This window comes from Ambystoma mexicanum, chromosome 3p (assembly GCF_040938575.1).
Source record: "Ambystoma mexicanum isolate Mex_15411 chromosome 3p, UKY_AmexF1_1, whole genome shotgun sequence".
NCBI classification, from domain to species: domain Eukaryota; kingdom Metazoa; phylum Chordata; class Amphibia; order Caudata; family Ambystomatidae; genus Ambystoma; species Ambystoma mexicanum.
The window spans coordinates 41,656,529-41,684,502 of record NC_090925.1 but is presented as its reverse complement, the minus strand read 5'-3'; the positions used below and the strand labels follow the sequence as shown (position 1 = coordinate 41,684,502).

Sequence of the window (27,974 nt, the reverse complement as noted above, 5' to 3'; positions counted from 1 at the left end):
TCATTCCAATGTATGTCCTATTAATTTCAATGCATCTCTTATTCATTTCAATGCATCTCTTATTCATTCCAATGCATCTCTTATTCATTTCAATGCATCTCTTATTCATTCCAATGCATCACTTATTCATTTAAATGCATGTCCTATTCATTCCAATGCATCTCTTATTCATTCCAATGCATCTCTTATTCATTCCAATGCATTTCCTATTCATTTCAGTGCATCTCTTATTCATTCCAATGCATCTCTTATTCATTTCAATGCATCTCTTATTCATTCCAATGCATCTCTTATTCATTCCAATTCATCTCTTATTCATTGCAATGCATCTCTTATTCATTCCAATGCATGTCCTATTCATTCCAATGCATGTCCTATTCATTCCAATGCATGTTCTATTCATTTCAATGCATCTCTTATTCATTCCAATGCATCTCATATTCATTTCAATGCATCTCTTATTCATTGCAATGCATCTCTTATTCATTCCAATGCATGTCCTATTCATTCCAATGCATGTTCTATTCATTTCAATGCATCTCTTATTCATGGCAATGCATCTCTTATTCATTGCAATGCATCTCTTATTCATTCCAATGCATGTGCTATTCATTTCAATGCATCTCTTAATCATTTCAATGCATCTCTTATTCATTCCAATGCATGTCCTATTCATTTAAATGCATCTCTTATTCATTCCAATGCATGTCCTATTCATTTAAATGCATGTCCTATTCATTTCAATGCATCTCTTATTCATTCCAATGCATGTCCTATTCATTTAAATGCATCTCCTATTCATTCCAATGCATGTCCTATTCATTTCAATGCATGTCCTATTCATTCCAATGCATCTCTTATTCATTCCAATGCATGTCCCATTCATTTCAATGCTTCTCTTATTCATTTCAATGCATCTCCTATTCATTCCAATGCATGTCCTATTCATTTCAATGCATCTCTTATTCATTCCAATGCATCTCTTATTCATTTCAATGCATCTCTTATTCATTCCAATGCATCTCTTATTCATTTCAATGCATGTCCTATTCATTTCAATGCATCTCTTATTCATTCCAATGCATCTCTTATTCATTTCAATGCATGTCCTATTCATTTAAATGCATGTCCTATTCATTTCAATGCATCTCTTATTCATTCCAATGCATGTCCTATTCATTTAAATGCATGTCCTATTCATTTCAATGCATCTCTTATTCATTCCAATGCATCTCTTATTCATTTCAATGCATGTCCTATTCATTTAAATGCATGTCCTATTCATTTCAATGCATCTCTTATTCATTCCAATGCATCTCTTATTCATTTCAATGCATGTCCTATTCATTTAAATGCATGTCCTATTCATTTCAATGCGTCTCTTATTCATTCCAATGCATCTCTTATTCATTCCAATGCACCTCTTATTAATTTCAATGCATGTCCTATTCATTCCAATGCGTCTCATATTCATTCCAATGCATCTCCTATTCATTTCAATGCATGTCTTATTCATTTCAATGCATGTCCTATTCATTCCAATGCATCTCATATTCATTCCAATGCATCTCTTATTCATTCCAATGCATCTATTATTCATTCCAATGCATGTCCTATTCATTCCAATGCATCTCTTATTCATTCCAATGCACCTCTTATTAATTTCAATGCATGTCCTATTCATTCCAATGTGTCTCATATTCATTCCAATGCATCTCCTATTCATTTCAATGCATATCCTATTCATTTAAATGCATGTCCTATTCATTTCAATGCATCTCTTATTCATTCCAATGCATCTCTTATTCATTTCAATGCATGTCCTATTCATTTAAATGCATGTCCTATTCATTTCAATGCATCTCTTATTCATTCCAATGCATCTCTTATTCATTCCAATGCATCTCTTATTCATTCCAATGCATCTCTTATTCATTTCAATGCATGTCCTATTCATTTAAATGCATGTCCTATTCATTTCAATGCATCTCTTATTCATTCCAATGCATCTCTTATTCATTTCAATGCATGTCCTATTCATTTAAATGCATGTCCTATTCATTTCAATGCATCTCTTATTCATTCCAATGCATCTCTTATTCATTTCAATGCATGTCCTATTCATTTAAATGCATGTCCTATTCATTTCAATGCATCCCCTATTAATTTCAATGCATCTCTTATTCATTCCAATGCATTTCCTATTCATTTCAATGCATCTCTTATTCATTCCAATGTATGTCCTATTAATGTCAATGCATCTCCTATTCATTTCAATGCATCTCTTATTCATTCCAATGCATCTCTTATTCATTTCAATGGATCTCTTATTCATTCCAATGCATATCTTATTCATTCCAATGCATCTCTTATTCATCCCAATGCATCTCTTATTCATCCCAATGCATCTCTTATCATTCCAATGCATGTCCTATTCATTTCAATGCATCTCTTATTCATTCCAATGTATGTCCTATTAATGTCAATGCATCTCCTATTCATTTCAATGCATCTCTTATTCATTCCAATGCATCTCTTATTCATTTCAATGGATCTCTTATTCATTCCAATGCATATCTTATTCATTCCAATGCATGTCCTGTTCATTTCAATGCATCTCATATTCATTCCAATGCATCTCCTATTCATTTCAATGCACCTCTTATTAATTTCAATGCATGTCCTATTCATTCCAATGCGTCTCATATTCATTCCAATGCATCTCCTATTCATTTCAATGCATGTCCTATTCATTTAAATGCATGTCCTATTCATTTCAATGCATCTCTTATTCATTCCAATGCATCTCTTATTCATTTCAATGCATGTCCTATTCATTTAAATGCATGTCCTATTCATTTCAATGCATCTCTTATTCATTCCAATGCATCTCTTATTCATTCCAATGCATCTCTTATTCATTCCAATGCATCTCTTATTCATTCCAATGCATCTCTTATTCATTTCAATGCATGTCCTATTCATTTAAATGCATGTCCTATTCATTTCAATGCATCTCTTATTCATTCCAATGCATCTCTTATTCATTTCAATGCATGTCCTATTCATTTAAATGCATGTCCTATTCATTTCAATGCATCTCTTATTCATTCCAATGCATCTCTTATTCATTTCAATGCATGTCCTATTCATTTAAATGCATGTCCTATTCATTTCAATGCATCCCCTATTCATTTCAATGCATCTCTTATTCATTCCAATGCATTTCCTATTCATTTCAATGCATCTCTTATTCATTCAAATGTATGTCCTATTAATGTCAATGCATCTCCTATTCATTTCAATGCATCTCTTATTCATTCCAATGCATCTCTTATTCATTTCAATGGATCTCTTATTCATTCCAATGCATATCTTATTCATTCCAATGCATCTCTTATTCATCCCAATGCATCTCTTATTCATCCCAATGCATCTCTTATCATTCCAATGCATGTCCTATTCATTTCAATGCATCTCTTATTCATTCCAATGTATGTCCTATTAATGTCAATGCATCTCCTATTCATTTCAATGCATCTCTTATTCATTCCAATGCATCTCTTATTCATTTCAATGGATCTCTTATTCATTCCAATGCATATCTTATTCATTCCAATGCATGTCCTGTTCATTTCAATGCATCTCATATTCATTCCAATGCATCTCCTATTCATTTCAATGAATCTCTTATTCATTCCAATGCATTTCCTATTCATTTCAATGCATCTCTTATTCATCCCAATGCATCTCTTATTCATTCCAATGCATGTCCTATTCATTTAAATGCATGTCCTATTCATTCCAATGTATGTCCTATTAATTTCAATGCATCTCTTATTCATTTCAATGCATCTCTTATTCATTCCAATGCATCTCTTATTCATTTCAATGCATCTCTTATTCATTCCAATGCATCACTTATTCATTTAAATGCATGTCCTATTCATTCCAATGCATCTCTTATTCATTCCAATGCATCTCTTATTCATTCCAATGCATTTCCTATTCATTTCAGTGCATCTCTTATTCATTCCAATGCATCTCTTATTCATTTCAATGCATCTCTTATTCATTCCAATGCATCTCTTATTCATTCCAATTCATCTCTTATTCATTGCAATGCATCTCTTATTCATTCCAATGCATGTCCTATTCATTCCAATGCATGTCCTATTCATTCCAATGCATGTTCTATTCATTTCAATGCATCTCTTATTCATTCCAATGCATCTCATATTCATTTCAATGCATCTCTTATTCATTGCAATGCATCTCTTATTCATTCCAATGCATGTCCTATTCATTCCAATGCATGTTCTATTCATTTCAATGCATCTCTTATCCATTCCAATGCATCTCTTATTCATTCCAATGCATGTGCTATTCATTTCAATGCATCTCTTAATCATTTCAATGCATCTCTTATTCATTCCAATGCATGTCCTATTCATTTAAATGCATCTCTTATTCATTCCAATGCATGTCCTATTCATTTAAATGCATGTCCTATTCATTTCAATGCATCTCTTATTCATTCCAATGCATGTCCTATTCATTTAAATGCATGTCCTATTCATTCCAATGCATGTCCTATTCATTTCAATGCATGTCCTATTCATTCCAATGCATCTCTTATTCATTCCAATGCATCTCTTATTCATTCCAATGCATCTCTTATTCATTTCAATGCATGTCCTATTCATTTCAATGCATCTCTTATTCATTCCAATGCATCTCCTATTCATTCCAATGCATGTCCTATTCATTTCAATGCATCTCTTATTCATTCCAATGCATCTCTTATTCATTTCAATGCATCTCTTATTCATTCCAATGCATCTCTTATTCATTTCAATGCATGTCCTATTCATTTCAATGCATCTCTTATTCATTCCAATGCATCTCTTATTCATTTCAATGCATCTCTTATTCATTCCAATGCATCTCTTATTCATTCCAATGCATCTCTTATTCATTTCAATGCATCTCTTATTCATTCCAATGCATCTCTTATTCATTTCAATGCATGTCCTATTCATTTCAATGCTTCTCTTATTCATTTCAATGCATCTCTTATTCATTCCAATGCATGTCCTATTCATTTCAATGCTTCTCTTATTCATTTCAATGCATCTCCTATTCATTCCAATGCATGTCCTATTCATTTCAATGCATCTCTTATTCATTCCAATGCATCTCTTATTCATTTCAATGCATCTCTTATTCATTCCAATGCATCTCTTATTCATTTCAATGCATGTCCTATTCATTTCAATGCTTCTCTTATTCATTTCAATGCATCTCTTATTCATTCCAATGCATGTCCTATTCATTTAAATGCATGTCCTATTCATTCCAATGCATGTCCTATTGATTCCAATGCATGTTCTATTCATTTCAATGCATCACTTATTCATTCCAATGCATGTCCTATTCATTTCAATGCTTCTCTTATTCATTTCAATGCATCTCCTATTCATTCCAATGCATGTCCTATTCATTCCAATGCATCTCTTATTCATTCCAATGCATCACTTATTCATTCCAATGCATCTCTTATTCATTCCAATGCATGTCCTATTCATTCCAATGCATCTCTTATTCATTCCAATGCATCTCTTATTCAATCCAATGCATCTCTTATTCATTTCAATGCATGTCCTATTCATTCCAATGCATGTCCTATTCATTTCAATGCATGTCCTATTCATTTCAATGCATCTCTTATTCATTCCAATGCATGTCCTATTAATTCCAATGCATCTCTTATTCATTCCAATGCATGTCCTATTCATTTTAATGCATGTCCTATTGATTCCAATGGGTGTCATATTCATTTCAGTGGGTGTCATATTAATTTCAGTGCATGTTGTATTCACTTCAACGTGTGTCAAATTCATTTCAATCAATGTTATATTTAGTTCAATGCATGTCCTATTAATTTCAATGCATGTCTTATTTGTTGAATTTCAATGTATGTTATACTCATGTCAATACATGTTATAGTCATCACAATGCATGTCTTCTCATTTCAATGCATGTTGTATTAATTTCAAGATGGTGATAGGATTGAACGGTTTCGATTCACGCCGGGATGGAAATGTCATGCTGGTCTAATACCATGTGTTTGTGTTCTCGTGGTGTTGCCTGCCCCAGCACTGCCTAGAAAATGCCCCAAGGCACAACCACATTTTCCACTTTGGCGGATTGGACAATGAGCCCAAGTTAAGTTTCCATTTTTATTCTGAGAGAGGAAACATACCACAAACTGGATGACCTTTTGTTCACATTCCCAATCAGGTTCACAATATATATTGCAACTTGCCCACACAAAAAGATCTGATGGCGCATAGAACTGACCCCTTGAAAGTGTTTGCAAGCTCACATCTTTTGCAATCAAGTTCCAACTGATGGCCTTGGCAAAGTGCCTGGTCTTTGCAGAGATATCAACGATGCTGTTTGATACAAGTACCAATAATATTGACCGGAGCTTACCTTGTCTTGATGGATCCTGCCTTCCCGCTTATGTTTGTGAGAGAAGGATGCAGTCATTTCCCGTGACCATCAAACTCATCCTCTGAATGACAGCACTCATAGGGCTTCTCTCAATAGCCCCAGTGTCAGGGGCATCAGGAACATAGAGCCAGCTACAGGGATGCAGAACCTTAAAAAACAAGGACATCCGTAGACTCAGTGTAGACCCCTGGGTTTCCCTGTATCTCAACCTTTCCAGCGCAGATGTTCCATGAATGGCTGAGGGGAACCCCCAGTCTTTCTGTGCTCTGTTCCCTGCCGCTTGAGGTGACAGACCCATGACCTGGACCTGAGTCGATGTTTGTGTCAATATCCAATCACACACACTGCATTTGCACTTTCCGTCTAACAAAGAGTCACTTCAGGATATTTCACATCATTAGATCAGTAGTTTAGTGATTAGTGTAATGATGACATCACTGGGAATGACATCACCCAGCCTTTGATCATGGGACGTGCCATTTGGATCACAGAAGATGCTTCTCATGCTGCCAGTCTCTGCAGGACAAATTATGACCAGAAGTAAACCCATCATTGTGAAAAATGTAGACCCATATCTCTGCATATTTCAATTGTCCACCAAGAAATACACTTTTAGAGAGAAAACGATAACTCTTACCAGAGTAGGCAGGGGAGGGGAAGAAGAGAATGGTGAAAATAATTGATCAGTTAACCTATTATTGGCTTGAACTTGGGGAAGGGATCCTTGAGGAGTTTGTGGAACAGTTTGAACTTGAACAAGGTAAATCTTGAGACTATTTGTGGAACTTTCTTGAACTTGGGGAAGGAGAGCTGAAGAGGAAGCTCAGAACTTTACATTGATCACCATTTATTTTATTCTTTAGCTTTAGTTGTGAGGGCAAGCATAGGTTTTGAATACAGACAGACTTTTAAGTTGAACTCTTTGACTCAGACTTTTCTTAGTTTCGTTCAGGTAGGGAACTCCCACTGTAGTACAGGGCAGGTTAGGCCTTCTATCTATTTGATTTAATAAACCATTTGATAGTGAACTTAATCTGTTATCTGTGTATTGCTTCATGATGCCTTCACACTACTCTTTTCTCTCACTTCCTTTCTCCGTGGCCTCCGCGGCCACTCCCTCTGCTACACTATCATCACTACCTTGTCAATGTATTTTGCCATATTCTTACACGCCTTCCGGCATACTTCCACATCCTATGGGAATTTCCGCAAGCCTGTGTCCCCTTGCCACGTCCTGCTTCTTTCTTTCCAACTCGTCTGTTCAGAATTCTTTGCGCCGTAGGCAGAGGCGCTAGCCATCAGGGAGCTCAGAACGCAAGCTGTATTCACTGGTTTTAAGCACGGGTTTCAGAGCTTCCCAAGTGCTTTGCGTCCCTCGCCTTGTATCTCGCGTGCCCCCACTCCTTCCCACGCTGCCTTTAAAAAACATGAAAAGAAACACGTGTCTGCTAAGGGATCGAACGAATGTTCATAAAAAAGAAAAACTAACTTCACTTTGTCACTTTGCCCTTTGAGACATGTCACTTTCATGAGAGAAAGCCTGCGCTCAATGATGATTACATCACCATAATTAATACTGAAAACGCACTCGCTGACATGGAAGTGGCATCACAGGACCAAAGGTAAGTTAGTATTTCGTTTTTTATTTAAACATTTATTTTAACCGCTGTGTGATTTTTTCGTGGGTGTTAATGCTAATATTACGGCCCTGAGTCACAGAGCGTTTTCCTATGGGATTGCGCCATTATAAAACACTTCTGTGAATCAGGCCCTAAGTGCGGCAGCGGAATGGCGTTGCCAGTAACGGCAATGCCAGACACGTTAATTAACCCTCCCTTTGCTCGTGCAATTAACTTGGGCGTTGGGTGTTACCAGTAGGCTTGGTGAGCTGCCTCGGTTAATATGGTCTCATTAGACCACTCTGATGACATTCCACGCAGCGCCCCTTTCTGGCCTGCCCGCATTGTGCAATACCTTTACCACTTTTAAGGGTTTCGAGAATCTATATGTCCTGTAATCCACTGGCAATCCCCATTTTAGCCTCACTAGGTCTCCCAGGTCAAAGTTGTGTGTTTACTTATACGCTTGTTGTAATGTTTTCTGTATTTTTCCAGGGCCGCCTCAATCCTTCATTGGATTTCTTCGGGTTTGCCTCATTCCACTCCAGCCTTGAATTCACCCATTCTGGATTCAACCTGGAATTGAACACCATAGAAGTCCTGTTGGGTGCAGATCTCCCCACAACATCTCCTGTACCAGTCTTTTAACATCGTTATTGTTTTGTGTGGCCTGTTCTTTTACCCCTGTTATGACTGTGAAATCACTCAACCCTTCCAATAATTTACTTGCCTTATGTATCGATGTGTACCTCCATTTCAACCACCAGTGTGCACAATATGTTTGCACTGTCAATCTCTGAACTATTGTGCAGTCACACATATCATTCCCTTTGGGTACCCTCACTCTCATGAGTAACAGCTGTAGGAACTCTATGAGGCTGTCAGCTTTACTTGCAGACTTCTTATATTTTTAGGAATACTAAATGTAATCTCCCTCGTCTGAGTACTTGTGCCGGAAGTATTGCATGTAAAGAAGACATTGAGAGTAATCTCCCTTGTTTCAGTAATTATATTAAGAGTATTTAAAGGAAAGAAAGACTCAGGAGTAATCTCCCTCCTCTACAGAGTTGGGATGGGAGTATCAGTGTGAAGATTACATCACTAGTGATCGTCCTCTTCTCAGTTGTTGTGTCAAAGAGATTGAAAGAGAAGAACACTATCATCAAAAGAGACATTCAGGCTAGAGCATGCCATGAGAGAAATGTCCTTTGTCAGAGTGTTAGATGAAATCAAGGACACTACGGAAATAGTTCCCCTTGTTTTCACAGAGAAGAAGATGGGAAAGAAAGTCAAGAATGAACTGTGTGTTGGAAACAAAAGGAGTGTTTGACTTTTAAGCAAGCCCTAAGAGAAGCCTTGCAAGAAGTGCTAAGGTTGATAAAAATTGTTGCAGGAAACAATCCAAGGTTAGCCAACTGCTGAACCAACTGAACCAGGAGAAGGGAGTCATTCTCCTGGTTCTTTCACCTAAATTGTTGAATCAGAAACTAAAGCAAAATGTTACAAACAGCAGCTTGGTGGCTGACAGAGTCAGCCAGGAGGCGAAGGCAGTTGTTGAACTGTTGGATCAGGAGAAGGGAGTAATTCTCCTGGCGTTCTCTACAAGTGCAGAACTTGAACTATTTCCAGAGACAATTCAAATACACCCCTAAGTCTGATGCCATTGCACCAGGAGAAGGGAGTCGTTCTCCTGGAGCCATTTATGTTAATGCCTTTTGTTAGTGCTAAGGCTAGAGTAGTTTTGTTTGGACAGAGGACGGACATATTGAGTTTGACAACCACCCTGACGACGAGCACTCAAGTTCTTCTTTAGTTAGGTAGGGAAAACCCCTTAGAGAAAAGAGAAGATTTTTCATTATTATTTCAATAAAGATTGTTGTAAACATGCCAGTCCTTTGTCAGGCTCCTTTCTCCAGCACGTCACAAAGGTCACATCACTTTTACTATCCGTTTTGTAAAAGATATAAATGCCACCTGCAAGTAATGCTTTGCAGACAACATTTATAATGGATGGCGGAAATGTTTTGTGCTCCTTTTCTGACTTCAAATGGAAGCAAAATGCCATGGAGCGTGCAAGTAAGTTGTAAACGGCTAACACCTTGCTCTCATGCTTTACTATGCACTACAAGGCTTGAAAAAAGGACCCAAGAGAAAAGAAAAAAACGTTTAACTCGCTGAAGGATCAGCAATGAAAGAGGAGGAGTCTAGGACATGATGTGAAGTCATAAGACCTAGAGACTCAAGATTGGACAATGGAACTGGAAGCTACACTACTCCTGAAATATCATATTGGGTTCAAAGGTGCGATATAGCACAGGACAAATTGTTTGCGGCTCAAAGTTTTAAGTAAAGAACTGGATGCATAATATTCGCCTTGGGGTATTGACCGAGAGCTGAGATCAGGTACTGGTTGCTAATGTGTTAAAAAATGCTATAGTGCCTTACTTTGTTTTTTTTTTCTTGCAGTTGGAATGCAGTAAGAAACTTGAGGCTCTGCGGAAAGAAATGAACACTGTGGCGAGGTGTAAAGCCATTGACCAACAAACGATATCAGAGTTTAAGGTATGAACGAGTTTCAACATCTTTCTACATCTTCCCTTTGGATACCTTTGAAACATCTGATCATGACTTGAATTCTGGGTGTGAAATAACATTGACATCAATGTCCTGCCCGGGGCATCCCTCATTCTCACTGGGGGTCATGGATCTGGATGGGAAGCAATGGCCCGCGATCCTATAGTGCAATATGGTATGGAATGACGTGGTATGGGAATGTGCAACTCATCCGTTTTGGGCCAGTAGGCACAAGTGTTATTCAGCAGCAAACATTAAAGGTATGTGCTGTCACTACAGTGCTTCGACATGGTGACAGAAAGTGCTGTCACTACAGTGCTTACACAGGGTGATAGAATGTGCTGTCACTACAGTGTTTCCACTGTGTTAGGGAGAATTCTCCAGAATGACTAATTTTCCTTACCTACTGAGTCCCTCAGCAGCTTTGCTGGATTTCTAGGATTTATGTTGTTCACCTGGTAAGAGTGTGAGCTTTTTTTCCCACTCTTACATGTGTTTTGCTGTGTGTGTTTTACCTTTTTGTGCTCATGGACTGTGGAGCCTCACCTACTCCATAGGCATCATCTTTTTACTATGTGTCACGAAGTACCTTTAGTGCAGTGACACAGGGTTGTCTTTTTCAGACTTCCCACTTCAAACTCCATTTTCTGGGACTGACTACTGTCTCCCAGAACATGTAAAGTTGCCATTGACTTTATTAGTCTTTTTAAATTCACAGACCCAGTACAAACTATCTTCCATAGAGTACTGGAAAGGGTTACTAGTTATCAAATTTTGTCTGTTTCTCATGGAACATTATTTCGTTTCCCTTTCTTTAAAATTTGGCTGGTGGTAGTGGTATCTACCATATTTTTCCTAATGCAGTCTATTAAAATAGCCTTGGTACTGTTTTAGGCTAAGTTAGTAGCCTCAAACTTTAATCCACTGGACCCCATTTTCTTTTATTTGGTTCCGGTTGGGTTTATTCGCAATTTATTTTTGTAAAGGTCTTTCTCGTGTTTTACTCTGCGCGCCAAACTAGGTTTGGTTCCTTTGTTCGCCGTACTTTGGCGGGCTTCTGCACAGAAGCCCTCCTTAAGGCGGCCTAAGTGTCTGGGTGGGCTGAATGTGAGGGATGGGTTTTAGGCCCCCTGCACATGGTCTCCTTGGAGACCCAAGTCGCACTATGATCTGATTGGCTAGGTGACTGTCCGGCCAGGACAGCCACCCTGCTGTGCGATTGACAGCCAGGTTGTGGGAATGGGGGAAACACTGCATAAAAAGCAGGTCTCTGGGACTTGGAAGGCAGAGTCGCCACTGGATCGGGAGAACCGAAGAAAAGCTGAAGGAAGAGGACTGCTGCAACTACTGAACCTCCCGGCGAAGCCCTGCTGCAGGTCCGAAACTCCTACACTTCGACGACAGAGAGGATCTGCAGGGAATCTTACTCCCTTGAGCTAGTGGGACCAACTAGTTCGCCAAACACCAAGCAAGGCCTCCCTTCCCTGGTCGAATTTGCTCTGCATCACTACAGTGAACCGGATAGCCAGGAGGACCGGACCCTGTTTGGGTTTTAAGGAGCGCACCTTTTATTTGTTGCTTTGCTCTGCTGCTGGTTTCTTCCCTGGGCAGTGCAGGACCCTCCAGTCTTCCTTCTACGTGTCAGTCCGACAATCGCTTCAGGAACCGTGAGACTGCAGGATCTACCAGGAACTTCTGCCTCAGCTACAGCATTCTTCTTCTTCTAAGGTACTGTACAAACCTCGTTGTTCGTCCCATCCGACCACGGTGAAAGTGTTTTAAATCTTTTGCCAATCCGAGGGCTTGTCCTTCTCTACTCTTTTAAGTAACTTTTCTTCTGACCAACTTCGTTTCAAACTCTTGGCAAAGACTTAACCGCAAACTACTCTGAACTGTGTGATCCTCTGCAAAGACTCTGAAGCACAGACATTGGCCCAGGCCTATTGAATTGAATCCACATTGTAGTAACGTTTTTTATATTGCCCTGCCTACTTACTTGTTGGTGCTGCTCGATTGTGAATAACCTTGTCTTTCCCTCCCTTTTTAGAATGCGTGAGTGCCATTTTTCTCACACTTAACCATCTCTTCCTGTTCGTGTTATTTATTTTTTATTTTTAAATTTGTTTATTGGCATTTTCTTTAGTTTTCATACACATGAATCATTTGCCTTACAATTCTTGCGATAGCAATGTGTTTAACATAACATTAACATTGTTCAAACAACAATAACTGTCTCCTACTTTAGTTCTCTTCCTGTGGTGTCGCCAGTCTCAAGGGGAGGTGGGTGTGGGGGAGGGGGATCTGCTCGGTAACTTCAGTGGGGAGCGGTTCCCATGTGATTATCTCAACCATCAATCCTCCATCTCATCTAGTTCTTGTAGTAGCCGAAAGTGGGCTTAGTTCAGGGGGGCATATCATCCGAAGGGTGGAACATATTTCTAGTGAGTTCCTTCCATGCCTCAAGTGTCATGCTGGAGTCATCTGTGGACCCAGCCACACAGTCCTCCCATGCCTTGGTCTCAGCTAGAACCCATCGCTCAGTCTCTTTTTGCCATAGTCTATATTGAGGACCCGCAGGTTTCTTCCAGGCCATTGCGATAGTTCTTTTGGCCAGTATGCATGCTATGTTTGTTTAAAAATTTGTTTATTGGCATTTTTAATAAAGTCTTTTACATATTTCCATATTGTGCCTTATTCTCATGCAAACCAAGATATATTTGATTTAATTTCAACTTTAACTAACGATAACAACCGTCTCCTTATGGTGTCCTCTTGTGTGGTTCATCACTTCACTGAGGGGTAGGGGTGTTGTGGGGAAGCATTCATTTTGTTAACAGGGTGTGAGGGGGAAGCTTCCCAGAGGTCTGTGGTGTCTCTTGGTGGCTTTCCTCTAGCCATCCTTTATATCTCTCAGGCATATCCATGCTAGCCGCTGTTTCAGGGGGGCTTGTCATCCGACGGGAGAAGCATATGTCCAATGAGTTCCTTCCATGCTTCCAAGGCTCCGCTGGACTCTTCAGTTGATCTGGCCACGCTTTCTTCCCAGGCCTTGGTCTCAGCCGGGAGCCATCTTATCATTTCTCCATGCCATGCTTTGTATTGCGGTCCGGCTGTTTTTTTCCAGGACATGGCTATGGACCGTTTGGTTAAAATGCATGTTATGTCCATAAGTCTGGTTAAGTGTTTTATCTTGGCCAATCTAGGGTAGGTTCCCAGTAAGCACTCCTCTGGCGTCCATTTATACTTGGTCATGCCTGCTTTCTCACATGCTTGTTTCACCTTTCCCCAGAGTGTCTTTGTTTTGGTGCATTCCCACATCATGTGTATTAGGTCTGCTTCCTCCTTTTTGCACCAAGTGCAGTTCGATTGTGTCTGTTTGTTAAATTTGGCTATCCGCTGCGGTGTTAGGTAGGTTCGGTATAGCGTGTTCATCTGTATTTGCCTAAACCTGTGATTTCTCGACACCTCCTTGGGGAACGTGAGCGCCCGGTTCCACTCCTCCTCTGTCATCTCCCTGCCTATATCCACTTCCCATTTCCTTTTCATGTCTGCGCTTCGGGGATTAGGTGTGTCGTTCAGTTGCCTATATATTTGGGATATTGGTCTACTACCCTCCCCCAGGTTATATAGCAGTGTTAGTAGTGGGTCTGTGTCCGGTTCTTCGGGCCATGTCTCCCATTTGCTTCGCGCAGTGGCACGGGTCCTCTGGTACCAGAGAAACTGACCCGATTGTATGCCCTCTCTATCTCGCAGCGTGTCGAAGTCCTTGAATGTGCCTTCTTCGTATAGGTCTCCCCAGGTGTAGACCCCTTCTCTTTCCCATAATCTGATTTGTTTCAGGTCTGTGGCTACTGTGTATAAGTCTGCGAGCAGTGGGATCTCCGGTGAGTAGGCCCTCTGTGTATTGGTGAGTGTCCTCGCCCTGCGCCAGATCTCCCTCCCCAAGTTGACTATGTGCGGTGTTTCTCCCATCGGTTTCGGTGGTATCCATACCAATTCTTTCAGGCGGTGTGGCAGGCTCATGGCCTGTAATAAGGGGTTTTCCTCAGTTGGTTCGTCTGATAACCATTTAGTCGTGAAGCTTAGCTGTGCTGCTAGGTAGTATTTTTCTAAGTTAGGGAGCTGAATGCCACCCCTTGTGTATGGCAGGGTTAATGTTGACAGTGCTATTTTATGTCTGTGCTTTCCCCATAGGAATTCCTTTATCAGTGTCTCCAGCAGTCTGAAGAAGGGTTTTTTAATATAGCATTGTATATTTTGGAACCCATACAGGAAGCGCGGTAGGACAGCCATCTTAACTATGGAGGCCCTTCCCATCATTGACAGGGGGAGCCGCGACCAGAAGATTGTGGATTTGCGTAGGGCCCGTAGCGTCATCATCGTGTTATGTTCGTGCATCAGCGTGGGGGTGTGCAGTATCTGGATCCCTAGATATCTAAATTTGGTGGTTTGCCATTTTATCCCTACCTTTGGGAGTGTCTCTATCTCAACATGTTGCAAGGCCGCCAGGGGGAACAGACAGGATTTAGACTTGCTGAATTGGATCCCGGACACCTTGGAGTAGTTGTCCAAGACCTCCAGCATAACTGGTACGTTGAGGTGTGGGTCTCTAACATATATGAGGACATCGTCCGCATAGAGTGAAATGATGTGATCTACCCCCCCCAGTCTTATGCCGGCATCGAAAAACTGTTTCCGAAAATAGATCGCTATAGGTTCTAGCCCAAGTATGTATAGCATTGGGGATAGGGGGCAGCCCTGCCTGGTCCCTCTCTGTATGTCCCATGCTTCTGATATGTGTTTCCCAGATTTCACTCTAGCCCTTGGTCCGGTGTACAATATCTGTACCCATCTGATGAACCTGGGCCCGAATCCAAATTCTCTAAGTACCGCCACCAGCCATTCCCAGTAGATGGAGTCGAACGCCTTTATGGCGTCTAAGGACATCAGCGCGTATGGGCTTCTGTCCTCATTGGTTTGAGTCATAATGTGTTGTAGTCTACGCAGGTTCATTGATGTGTTCCTGCCCGGTATGAAGCCACATTGATCGATGTGTATTATGTCCTCTATGATTCTGGATAGCCTCTTTGCCAGTATTGATGTTAGTATTTTCGCGTCGTAATTTAGCATCGCTAGTGGGCGGTAAGAATCACACAGGTCCGCAGGTTTGTCCGGTTTAAGGACCGGAACCACCAATGTTTCCCTCATGCTTTCGGGCAGCTCTCCCCTTTCATAGGCTTCCTGGAATACCTCATGTAGTAGGGGTGTGAGGGAGGGTTCATATGCTTTATAGAATTCTGGGGGCAGGCCGTCAGTGCCGGGTGTTTTGCACGTTGCCAGAGACCGGATAGATTCTGTTATATCGTCGAGTGTGATTTCAGCATCTAGCATTTGGGCCTGCCCGGGTGATATCCTATGGAGTCCTATCTCTTCAAGTGTGTCTGAGATCTGTTCTGGAGGGACCTGTTCTGCATGCGAGTAGAGTTTCGTGTAGTATTGTTTGAAGGTATCATTTATGCCCTGTTGTGTATGATGTGTGTTCCCTTCCTCGTCTTGTAATGCCGTGGTGGAGTGTCTAGGGTGCTCTCTTCTGCATAACCAGGCCAGCAGCCTTCCCGGTCTGTCCGCCTCTGTGTGTGCCCTATTTGTTTTTGTCACGTGGTCGAGCTTCTCCAGCCTATTCCACGCCAAATCATTTTCTCCCCTGAGTTTTCGAAGTTCTGTTTCCCTGTTCTGGTTGCCTGCCTGGGCTGCCTCTAGTCTTTCTATCTCTTTTTCCAACTGGTCCAGTTCTTTCCTGAGCTGTCTCCTCATTCCCCCGGCCTTAGCAATAATTTCTCCCCTTATTACTGTTTTCAGGGCATCCCATATCGTGCTGCTGTGTTTCACACTTCCCACATTTTTGTCTATGTAGTTATCTATGGATTCTTGTAGCTCCTCCCTAAAGCCTGGGTCTTTGAGTGCTTCTGTTGGCATTTTCCACATGGGGATTGGGGGCCTGGGGCCACTGTGGTTCCATGTCACCATTAGTGGGGAGTGATCAGATATGGTTCTTCCCAAATACTGCGCTCCTTCCATCCGTGGCAGGTGTTCTCTACCTATGAGGATGTGGTCTATTCTCGTGTATATTTTGTGGGGGGATGAATAGTATGAGTAGCCTCTCTGCAATGGGTGCATTTCACGCCACACATCTGCTAGGTCCAGTCTCTCTATCATTGTAGTCAGTGCCGTTGTCGCTGCCGATGGGCCCTTTGGGTGGGGGATGGATCTGTCAATTGTCGGGTCGCATACACAGTTGAGGTCGCCTCCCCACAGGAGTAAGCTATCTCTGTGTTGCACAATTTTGGGGTATAGTGAGTCCAGGTGAGCCGGTATGTTGCTGTTGGGGAAGTAAGAGTTGATTATGCATATTTCTGTCTGCTCTATATGTCCCCATAATATAACAAATCTACCCTCTGGGTCAACTACTGATTTTCTCAGGCGGAAAGGGAGCTGTGGGTGTATCCAGGTATATACTCCCCTGGCGTATTTGGAGTATGTAGTACCAAAACCCTGCCCCCCCCAGTGCGTTTGAAGTTTGGTTAGTGAGTCTGCCGTGCAGTGAGTTTCCTGTAGTAGTGCTATCTTCACCCCTTTTCTATTCAGGTAAGTCTTAATTCTGTTTCTGCGAATGTATGTCCCCAAACCTCGCACATTCCAAGTCATTATTTTAACTGCTGTTGTAGTCATGGTGGTTTGGAGTGGGCATAGTGTCCGTTCAATTCCCTTTTCCCCGGTATTCGCGTGCTAAATGCAGGCGTAGGTGGCCCCTCCCCTGTGTGTGACAAGAGGCGATTTTCCTTTTCCCTCCATCCTGCTCCTCTACCCCTTCTGATCGATCTCGGAGACTTACCAAAAGTAGTAACTTCCATTCTTCTGAATGGGAACAGTAAACCATGTAACTTTGAACTGTCCCCAGCAGTTGCTTCCAACTTGCAACGCTCGGGGGGTCCCGAGCCTTCGAGGCCGTTCCTGGCCTTCCGGATCAGGGTGTGTGTAGGTGGGTTACCCACACAGTTTCCGTAGGGGTGGGTCGTTTTTCAGTGTTCGTGTGGTCCTTCGAGTTTCCGTCCGGTACAGCTATCTGCTTAATGATATGTCTCTGGGGTCTCAGTGACTGCTTTGTTGGCTCTGTGCGGGGGGGTCTCCCCTTGCTTATTGTGTTGGTGGGTGTGATGTTATCCCTTGTCCGATTTCGCTGGATCTTCCTTGCCGTCGGCCAGGTTGTTATGTTCCAGCCATAGGCCTGCTGCAGCAGGTGTCTCCAGGAATGTTGCTCTTCCTTTGTAGAGGACCTTGAGGCGTGACGGATAGAGCAGCATATACTTTAAATTGTGTTTTCGTAATTGCGCCTTTATTGGGATAAAAGAGTTCCTTGCTCGTTGCACAGTGGGCGTGTAGTCTGGATAAATGACTATCGTTGAGCCGTTTCGTTTGATTTCTCCTCCTTCTCTTGAGTATCGTAGTATGGTTTCACGGTCTCGAAAATTCAGGATTTTAGCTATGATTGGTCGTGGGTGCGAGCCTGGCGGTGGGCGCTTTTGGAGTGATCTGTGGGCTCTTTCCACTGAGAACCCTTGGGTGAGCTTCCCTGGGCCTACCTCTTGCAGTAGTAGCGTCTCGACGAAGTCGGTCGGGTCCGGGCCTTCCATGTCTTCAGGAACCCCTAATATGCGAACATTATTTCGGCGGGCTCGGCCCTCCGCTTCCTCTGACCGTGCCTCCAGCCTCACCGCCCTCTGCTCAAGCTCCAGTACTTTCGACTGCAGTTCTTGGGTGTCCTCCACCGTGTCTTTTAGTGTGCTTTCCGCCGTCTTGACCCTTTCCGTGAGATTCCGTGCATCTTGTCGCATGAGCTGTATGTCCGATTTCACCTCTTCTATCTTCCCCTCCACCGATGTGCGAAGGGCTGATATTGCCTGGAGTACCTGTGCGTGTTTGAGGTCTTCTTCCTTCTGTGGGGGTTCCCCCGCAGGTTCCTGGTCCTGTTGGGGTTGTCTCTGGGGTTTAGCCGTCGTAAATGAGTCCATTGTGACCAGTTTCGGTTTGCTCTTGGGGGGTGACATCCCCTTCCCTGGGTCCCTCCGGTTCCTGCTCTTGACTCGCACGTTATGTGGTGCTGGGATATCTCCTGCGGTTAATACCACGGTCTCGGTGTTACTTGTTGGGGTCTTCGAGCGATGCTCCGCGGCCCGTCTGTTGTCCTGCCTCGGCTGGGTGGCCTACCGTGTGTTAGGGGGTCTCTCCCCTCTCGCTGTGTGTCCCTCAGGTGCCGTTCCGTTGATGGTCTTCGGATTCCGCGGATTGCAGCGCGGCCCAGTGTCTCACCGTGGGCCCAAATCAGAAGGTCTGCACACCGTCGCTTTCGCCGGGGGGTGCATCCGGGTGGCTCAGTGCTCACTCTCGGCCTCCGCTACGTGCTCCTGGGTTGGAGCCCGGGTGATACTTCGGGTTGCAGGCCCGGCGCCCCCAGCGGCATGCAATAATACGCAGGTGTACGCTGCTCGCGGGGCCGAAGGTCTCCCCGCGTGGCGAGCCCCGGATAGTCGTGTCCGCTCTCGCCTTTTAGGGTCCGCGGTTCGCAGCGTTCTGCTCTTTCGGCCTTTGGCGCCGAGATGAGCCGCGGCTCAGCTGGTCCAGTCTGTCGGTTGTTGCTGTGGGCTCCACGGGGCCTCGAGTCGGCTGCCGCGTCAGTCTCATCTCGCTGCGGGCGGCGCCATCTTGCTTTCCCCTGGGGCTCGGCTTTAGGCTCCGCGTTTTTCGAGTTCTCCTTTGCGACTTGGATCAGGAGTCTGGTCGAGTGATGGGGGTTGGTTCCCCTGCTGGATTATGCACTTAGATCGGGTGTAGCAGGGCTATTTAAGCATTTATAGGTCTTTTCAGCAGGATCTCGGACGGAGCTCCACGGGAACCTGTCTTTACAGCATGCGTGCTGGCCACGCCCCCCTTCCTGTTCGTGTTATGTTGAATCATCTGCACCTGTATACGGTAAAGTTCATCCTGCACCCGTTATACATGTTCAAATCAAATCAAATCAAATCAAAAGACTTATGCAATTATAATGGCTTATAATTCACTTACTGTCAATGTTTTGATTGGTTACTTTGCAGTTACCTTACAGTGACATTGCCTCCCTAGATCCCTTTTCTCCCCTCAATCTCACTCTCCAGCTGTAGTGTCCCTCATGGATCTAGCCTCTTGCCCTGGCTCTTCACCATCTACCTTGTCCCTCCAGCCCATTTGACCTGTGCCTTCTCTCCTCATTTCCAAAGTTTTGCGGAAGGCACGCAGCGCTCCTTCAAGCTTCCCTCCTCCGCCTCCTCCGCTTCCTCTCTCATTCCGGACTATCTGTCTGCTATTTAGGCGCGGTGCACTGCTAATGATCTCTGCCTTAATATCAGTAAGACCGAGACCCTTCTCATTGGGAGCCCAGCTCCTTCCTTCCCTCCTACACCCTGGACATCTTCCATGGGCTCCCTTACTTCACCCTCCTGTGACGCAAAAATACGGTTCCATGTCATTTCATCGTGGGATGTTATTTCGCTGGGTTTTTTACCATGATTTTTTTTACGAAAAAACCCATCACATTTTTTTTAATTACTTTTGGGGGGGTTACTCCCCATTTTCTAAATAAATTAGATGGGTTTTTTCGAAAATAAATTGCGGTACAAAACCGGCAAATAAACATCCCGCAATGAAAGGACGTTGTACCAAAAAAACATGGTATCATCAGTCGACTCCTCTCTCTCCTTCTCTCATCACATCACAGACCTTGCCAAGAAGGCCCACTTTCAGCTACACCTCCTCAGAGGCATTCTCCCTTTCCTCACCTTCCCCCAGAAACTCAATGTCTCCAGAGCTCTGTTCCTCTCCAGGCTGACCTACTGCTGCAGCCTCTTCCTCAATCTGCCTAACTCCTCCCTTTGCCCCCTTCAACTGATCCTGAATAGGACTGCAAGTCTTATCCTTGGACTCAAGCCCAGGGACTGCATCTCTCCAGCCCTAAGCTCTCGCCACTGGCTCCCGGTTGCTGCAAGGATCAAGTTTAAGACACTCTACATCATCCACAAGGCTTTCTGGGGCCTGGGACCATCCAACTCTCTCTCCCTAAAAACCTAACTGCTAGAGCCCTTCGCTTTTCTAGCTCCAACTCTCTGCAGATCAGACGCTTTGCCAAGTGGAGAGTGGGGGGTAGTCCTCTCTCATCGGCAGACGCATCTCTCTGGAGTGGCCTCCCTGACCCTTTCAGACTTGAGCCGGATCTCTTTAAGTCTCGGAAGCTTCTCAAGACCCTCCTTTTCTCTTCATCCTTCACTCACCCCCTCCCCTGCTAATGCCCCCCTCTGCCTCTCGACTGGCTGCCTTGTTCCTTCAGAGTCTTACAGGGCACCAGGCCGTCCTCGACCAGTCTGCCCCTGCCCTTGGTTTCCTCTGAGCGCCACCCTCCCCTGCACTTGCCTGGCTAGTCCTACACCTCTTGACCCCTTCCAGCCCCTTCCCTCGCACTTGGCAGGTGGACCCCCGGTCCACCTGGCCTCCCTTGGCCTCCTCTGGCACTCCCAAACAAAGGCCCTTCATCCCTGACCAGCACCTCCCCACACACCTCTTCCTGCACTTCTTGTTACTGTACTTGCACGATCTGAATGCCACAAGGCCTAGTAGGACCGTTTTTGTTCTGTCACCCCTGTTCCCACCCCCTCTTATCTTGTTGCACCTTGAAACAGATTGTGTATAGGTGCATTTTAAAGACACAATAAATAAATATCATTGACACAATGTTTTCTAGTAGAACAATCTGTGCTTGTATGCAGAGATCAATTACATGTTGAAATCAACCTCTTCAATAGTTTGCCAGTTGTTACAAATAAATGTTATTTGTCCTCCACCGCGATACTTATTGGCCCCTTGTACAGCCATTTTTAAAAATAATTATATCAGTTGCTTCGAAAATACAGATCGACATTGGACGCAAACTGTGAAATACTGGGCTACACGCCAGCACATCACTATGGCTATAAGCGTTCATGTGGTCCCATCAAATACCCAAAACCCTGACCAACTCATTGATGTGACTAAAAGCCTCTGGGCCAGATTCTCGAAAATTGTTTTGGCTCAAGTGAGGGTGGGGATGCCCTAGCGCTTCTCCTCACTTGCACCAAGAAAGGAGCAGCACATTTGCGCACATAAAATGAGGGGGCATTTCTGGGCATTTAAAATCACATCCCCAATTCACAAATGCCCCCTGCACCTTTTGAAACATGCACAGGGTGAGGTGAAAATAATACCAGGGACAGAGTCCTAACCCTGCTTTTAAATCCCCCAAACAGCGATAGAAATAATTGTTTTCCCCAAGGATTTCACTAAGACGGGCCCTTTAACGGATCGTCACGGTGAAATGCACTCCCAGCAAACAGGTGGTTGCTGGCAGCCTGACCTACATTAGTGTCACTAACTCATGCCAGGGGGCTGGACAGCGCATTTGTGTGCTGTTTTGTCCAGCCCCTCCTCAAATACTCAGAACACCTTTGAGAATAACTAAAGTGACCTGAGCATTTCAGCAATGAGCGCAAATGAAATGAGAGCATTCTCTGCGCTGTTTATTCGCACTCATATTTGAGAATCTGGCCCTCTTTAGGAGGATCTGGCCCTCCTAATCTGGCCCTCTATAGGTGGATACGCACACACTTGGTGGAAAAGTATGAATTAGAAAGCCAACAGCCTTGGTATATGTGCGGGCGTGGAAAAACATTTTCCAGTAATTGCCCTAATATTACCACCTGGCCATAAACTGGCCACAACTTGGAAATGGTGTGAATACACGGGCATATGATGGCAGTGCCTGGCAAATGCCTATTATCTATACAAGAGCCATAACTGTTGACTGTGGCAATGTTTATTCTGTCCATTTATTGGACGCTCCTATATACTGAGGGGTGGGGTTGTGCCCCTCCATCTATTTTAGAAGAGCCAAGTTCCTTGGGGCCTCAACTTTCAGCCTCAAAGCAGCAGCGGCTACTCTGATGCTGAACAGCTGCTGTAAGCAGAGGCCAGAGCCAAGCAGTCTGTTTTGTTTTATACACTGCATGCCAACGTGTGCAGGGCATCGTTTTGGCCCATCCACAATGTATATCTTGTGATACACGTATATCACTCTCCAATGTTGTGAGTGGGTGCAATGGTCAAGCCACAGCAGACGTGAATGTCAAGAATGTACCTACACAACCCGTACAGTGAGAAGCAGAAGTCAACAGAAAAGTATGGACTGGGCTACTACCACAAAGCAAAATGAACAAACAGTGGCTGATTTGTAAGCAATGTAATATAAATGGTTTTGTATAGCTCCCTTCTGCCACTTTTGGTGGCCTTACCACATGTGGCTCTGCAGCAAAGGGGGGTCATTAGTGGGACTGTGGGGGAGGCAGATGGGAAACCTGTGGTGTTGATGGGTGCAGGTCGGATGTAGCCAGTTCCTGTGTGCCAATCAGTGTTCTATCAGTTTAGCGGATACACTTGAGGGTATGCTACCCCTATGGAAGAGCCCAAGATGTGATAAACTACAGCACGTTGGGTCTGTTTAGTTGCTGATGTGGGAGAGTGTGATAGGACTAAAGAGGAGAACTTAGTCCTGGCTCAATTAGTGTTGATTTGCTAAATACGTCTATTTTTAAAGATGTGTGTGTAGTGTAAGGTGGTAGGAGATCTTGGAGGTGAATCTCTTACTGGAGGAAGGGGAAGTACACCTTAAAGGCCTTCACTCCTACCTCTGGCTTCTTGCTTCTCTTTCTGTACTTCTATTCCTCTCTCTCTGACAAAAATACAAGGAACTACGAATTGGCAGATGAGAGGAAGAGACCAGTCTGGAAGCTCCACATATTACCATAAAATACATGGTATGACAGGCAAGAACCTAACTCGTTTCACCTTCCTTAGTTTTTTGGCTGGCAGGCTGAATGATACTTCAAACCCCACTCTAACATGCTGAGGTGCTGTTCTCAGTGGCCTGTTGGGGCTTTTGCTCAACATGGCATTGCCCGCCAGAGTCAGCCCATTGTGTTTAATAGGTGTTATTGGGGCAAGGGCCAGAACCCCTGCACGTTTATTTTCTCAGTGGTCTACCCCGCTGTCTCCCACAAGCCTCTGACTCCTCTCATACAGTGTACACAGCGTGAGACCAAAGGAACATTACCCTGCCCCTACCAGCCGCGACTTAAAAGGTGTTAAAGCAGCACCAGAACTTCTGTTTTCAGAGTTTTGCTGAAATCCTGCGATGGGGAGCAGAAGTTGGATCCCAGATTCCTTAAAGAGCTCCATTGGCCTAAAGGGGGTGCAGTGGCTGATGGAAGTTGGAGGGTGCTAGCAGTGAAGAAAGGATGTTTGGCTGCGAGGGATAGGATGGGCAGTCCAACTGCATAGTTTGTTTTGATTTCTGGGATGAATGCCATATGATTGGGGTTGTACTGTTTCGAAGTTAGTTCCAAAAGACATTTCTTTGGCTGCCTGGTGCAGTACATGTGTGAAAATGAGTTAAACCATGGCGCTGGTGCGTGGCCATTTTGGCATTCACTTCCAAACCATAATGAAAGTCTACTTTACTGTGAGCTCAGTTAGAAGGCAGACATGAGTTCTGCAATGGTTGTGATATTTTAGTGTGAAGCAGATGAGCTTATTATGGAGGACAGTTTCGCATTGTTCACTCATTGTTCACTCAAGGACGAGCCAAGAGGGGATTCAGAGATGTGCAGGAGCATTGATAAGGGGTGCTGGGAACGAGCGCGTGAGAGACGAGCTGGGTTTCCCCACTACTATCTGGATTTTTTCGCTCTTGCCTCTCATGCTTGCTGTCTGTCCTTTGGCCAGGGGCAGTCGGCAAGTTATGAGGGGCAGGGATTTGTCCACCTTAAGAAGAGAGGTATCCCAAGAGGAGACAGTGAATTGCAACCCCGGGTGATGAAGTCTCGCTGAGAGTGAGGGCGCTCCACTCCAGACCCCGTTAGTTGAGGTGTGATCTCTCTACCTACCTGCATTGGGACTGGGTAGTGTTGTCGTGGCCGAGATGACGTTTTCTCCTACAACTGCGCTAACAGTGATGTTTATCTATCATACCTGTCCTTGTTCATGTATCCATGTATAACCAGTTGTATATATTCTACAGTTATATGTATGCTTATTTTAGTATGAATAAAGGGCCTGTAAAGAGCCAAATATTTTCTACCTAATGGTCTGAGTGTGCATTATTGCCTTCCCGTGTCCAAGAACGTTTAGTCCGTGTAATAGGGTGAGTAATTCTAAGTTCGTTACACACATCTGAAAAGCAGACCACCTGCTAATTTTATACCTTTTTGGGGTGTGTGGTCTGTTCATTTAGGAGGATAGCTCTGCTCTCTAAAGCTTGTTCATGTAAGGTAATCTCTGCAATTTAGTGGTTAACTCTGCTGTCTAAAGCCTGACCCTGTAGGGTGTGCAGTGTAGGCAATTTAGGAGCATAGTTCTGCTGTCTAAAGCCTAACCACATATATTGCAATATGTGTGATTTAGGAAGATAGCTTTGCTGCATAAAGCCCACAAATGTAGGGTGCAAGACATGTGATTTAGGGGAATACCTCTGCTAAGGCCTGATCATGTAGGGTGCAGGACATATGATTTATGGGGATAGCTCTGCTGTGTAAAGCCTGCTCTTGTACAGTTCAGGATGTGTGATTTAGAGGGATAGCTCTGGTTTGTGAAGCCTGTTCATGTGCACTGCTAAATGTGTGATTTAAGAGAGCAGCTCTGCTATCTAAATCTTGACCATGTAACCTGCAGTATATGCATTTGAGCGGGCAGCTATGATGACTTAAGCATTTCCACGCATGGTATAATATGTGATGTAATGTAAGTGGTCTTGTACAGCCGCCTTCTCTGCATGGCTTCGACGGCACATGTCTATGTAAGAAAAAGGAGGAGGGGTAATTAGTGGAACAGTGGGAGAGGAAGTGGTGTTGATGGGTGCAGATTGGAAGTACCTCTTTCCTGTGTGTCTATCTGCTTTCTAAGCATTGAGCAGAGACACTTGGGAGTATTGTATGCATAGGGAGTAGCCCAAGAGATGATAGACTACCATGCTATGGGTTTGGTTAGCCTCTGATCCTGAAGAGTGTGATAGGCATAAACAGGAGAACTTAATCCTAGCTTGATTATTTTTGGTGTGCAAACATCTAGGTGGCCTTTGGTGGGCGACTGTTGGTGGTTTGTGGGTGCATTGTAAGGCATTACATCTTAGAGGGGAGTTAGTCTGGAAAATGCAGAGTAGGCCTTCCAAGGCAAAACAACCTGCAACCCTGCATGCCTACCAATGGCCAGTTCACTATCTCACATTGCCACGGGCAATATCTACCTCTCCCTCTCTCTCTCTCCCCATGTGCATATGACTAAAATGGGCAGTCTGTAACATCCACTCATTTAATAGAAGCTCTATGCGAATGATTATGGGAGGCAAGAACATTTGGTTCAGAGATTGCTGCTTGAAATTTGATGGCGACACGCACCAATTTCACCTTCCTTACTATGTTGGCTGGCAAGCAACGAGATGCCTATACCACACTCTAAACAGCTCTGGGGAATTGCTCAGTGACCTGCTGAGTCTTTTGCCTGTCAGCCAATGTCTGTCATGGGCAACAGAATGCATTAGTCAGGCGTTCATAAGGCGGTTGAAGCAGGCGCTAGAATTCCTGCTTATTTCTCCCAGATAGTTGCCATCCTATCTCCTGCCTTTCTTATGCACATCACACACAGTGCACAAAGCCACAAGCCAACATGTAATTCCCTCACACCCACCAGCCACAACTCACAAGGCGTTAAAGCAGCACCAGAGCTTTGGATTTGTAGTGATGCAGAGATTCTGCAGGGGATTCCTCACGATGAGAAGTGGAGCAGAGAAGATAGAAGGTGGCTCCTGTACACCTTGAATTGCCCTATAAATATGGGTACGCCATCCATTGGCCTAATGGGGATGCAGCAGCTACAAGAAGGGGATAGGAAGCAGTGAAAGAAGGGCTTTTGTGTGGGGAGATAGGATGGACATTCTAGTAACATTGTTATCCTGAGTTTGCAATCTCTATGGCCACTGGTGAGGTAAGGATCTGTGCCTGAGTTCCTTACACAGCTTTGTGAAACAGATACATTGTGATTCGAGGGCAAAGGCAGGCATGCAGTATGTATCTAATGTTTAAGGCCTATCCTTCCTGGGATGGCAGATTCTGTCAGGCATTAGCATAGGCATATGGTGTAAGATTTCCCTGCAGGGTGACTCCTGCAACAAGGGAGGTACTGCCTCATCCATTCACAGTACACCATGGAGAAGGGCTGACTTTCTGGGGTAGGGTGGGATTGGCTGATCTGTGCTCTGTTATTTAGAACTTTTATACAGTTATGGTCTATGCATGATTTATGGGTTGAATGTCAAATAATTATGTTTGTGTCATTTGGAAGTTAGTTCAAACATCCATGTTTGGCCATGTGGTGCCCCTTTGATTGCCTTGTTATTTTCTAACTTCTTAGGGTGTGTGGGCTCCTCATTTACGTGGACAACCGTGCTGTCTTGGTGCCTAAAGGTTGATCATGTCGGGTACAATAATGAGTGTGGCTGTGTGTGAGTGTGTGCAAGTGTGTGAGTGATTGTATTTACCATTAGTTTGTCTGAAATAGAGTTGGTGACAGGGTGATATGCTGCCACACATAATACCAAATAGTGTGTGTGGGCAATGCACAACCTGCATTGTGACAAAGGTGGGCTTGGGAGGTTGCCACAACATGGCCTGCAGTGACATAAAGGGCAACATACAATTGGCTTAGTTATTTTCTGTGGCAATACAGAAACCTGCATTACTATGTGATCAACTAGGGCACAGCACTGTTGAAAGAGTCAATTATACATTTTTAAAGACATTATGAATATGGCATTGTAATACATGTGTGGCCACGTGAAACGAAGACAATGATCAGGACTAATATTGTGCTCATCTAGGGCAATTCTGTCTCTCTGTTACTCTTTCTCTCTCGTAGCGTGTAAACGAATGCATTTTTGTTCAATGTGCAAAGTTATTTCTTCCGAAACATTTCATGTTTATGGCCATATAACCTAATTTCACATTTTGTTACAGGGATCGAATTTAAGATTCAATAAGCAGGAGCTAAAATAATCCCTGGGTTTCCAGAATTAACCAGTGACCAGAAGCTATTACCGGG

The 27,974-nt window shown here is 43.8% G+C and overlaps 1 protein-coding gene across 1 annotated transcript in view; it reads left to right on the top strand.

Moving 5' to 3' along the window:
• Window positions 1-27,974, top strand: part of LOC138580116 (uncharacterized) — a 119,731-nt gene that overhangs the window by 12,317 nt on the left and 79,440 nt on the right. The window contains exon 2 of the mRNA XM_069650393.1: window positions 10,605-10,700. Within this exon, the coding sequence (XP_069506494.1) occupies window positions 10,605-10,700 (96 nt within the window). The remainder of the gene's footprint in view (window positions 1-10,604; window positions 10,701-27,974) is intronic.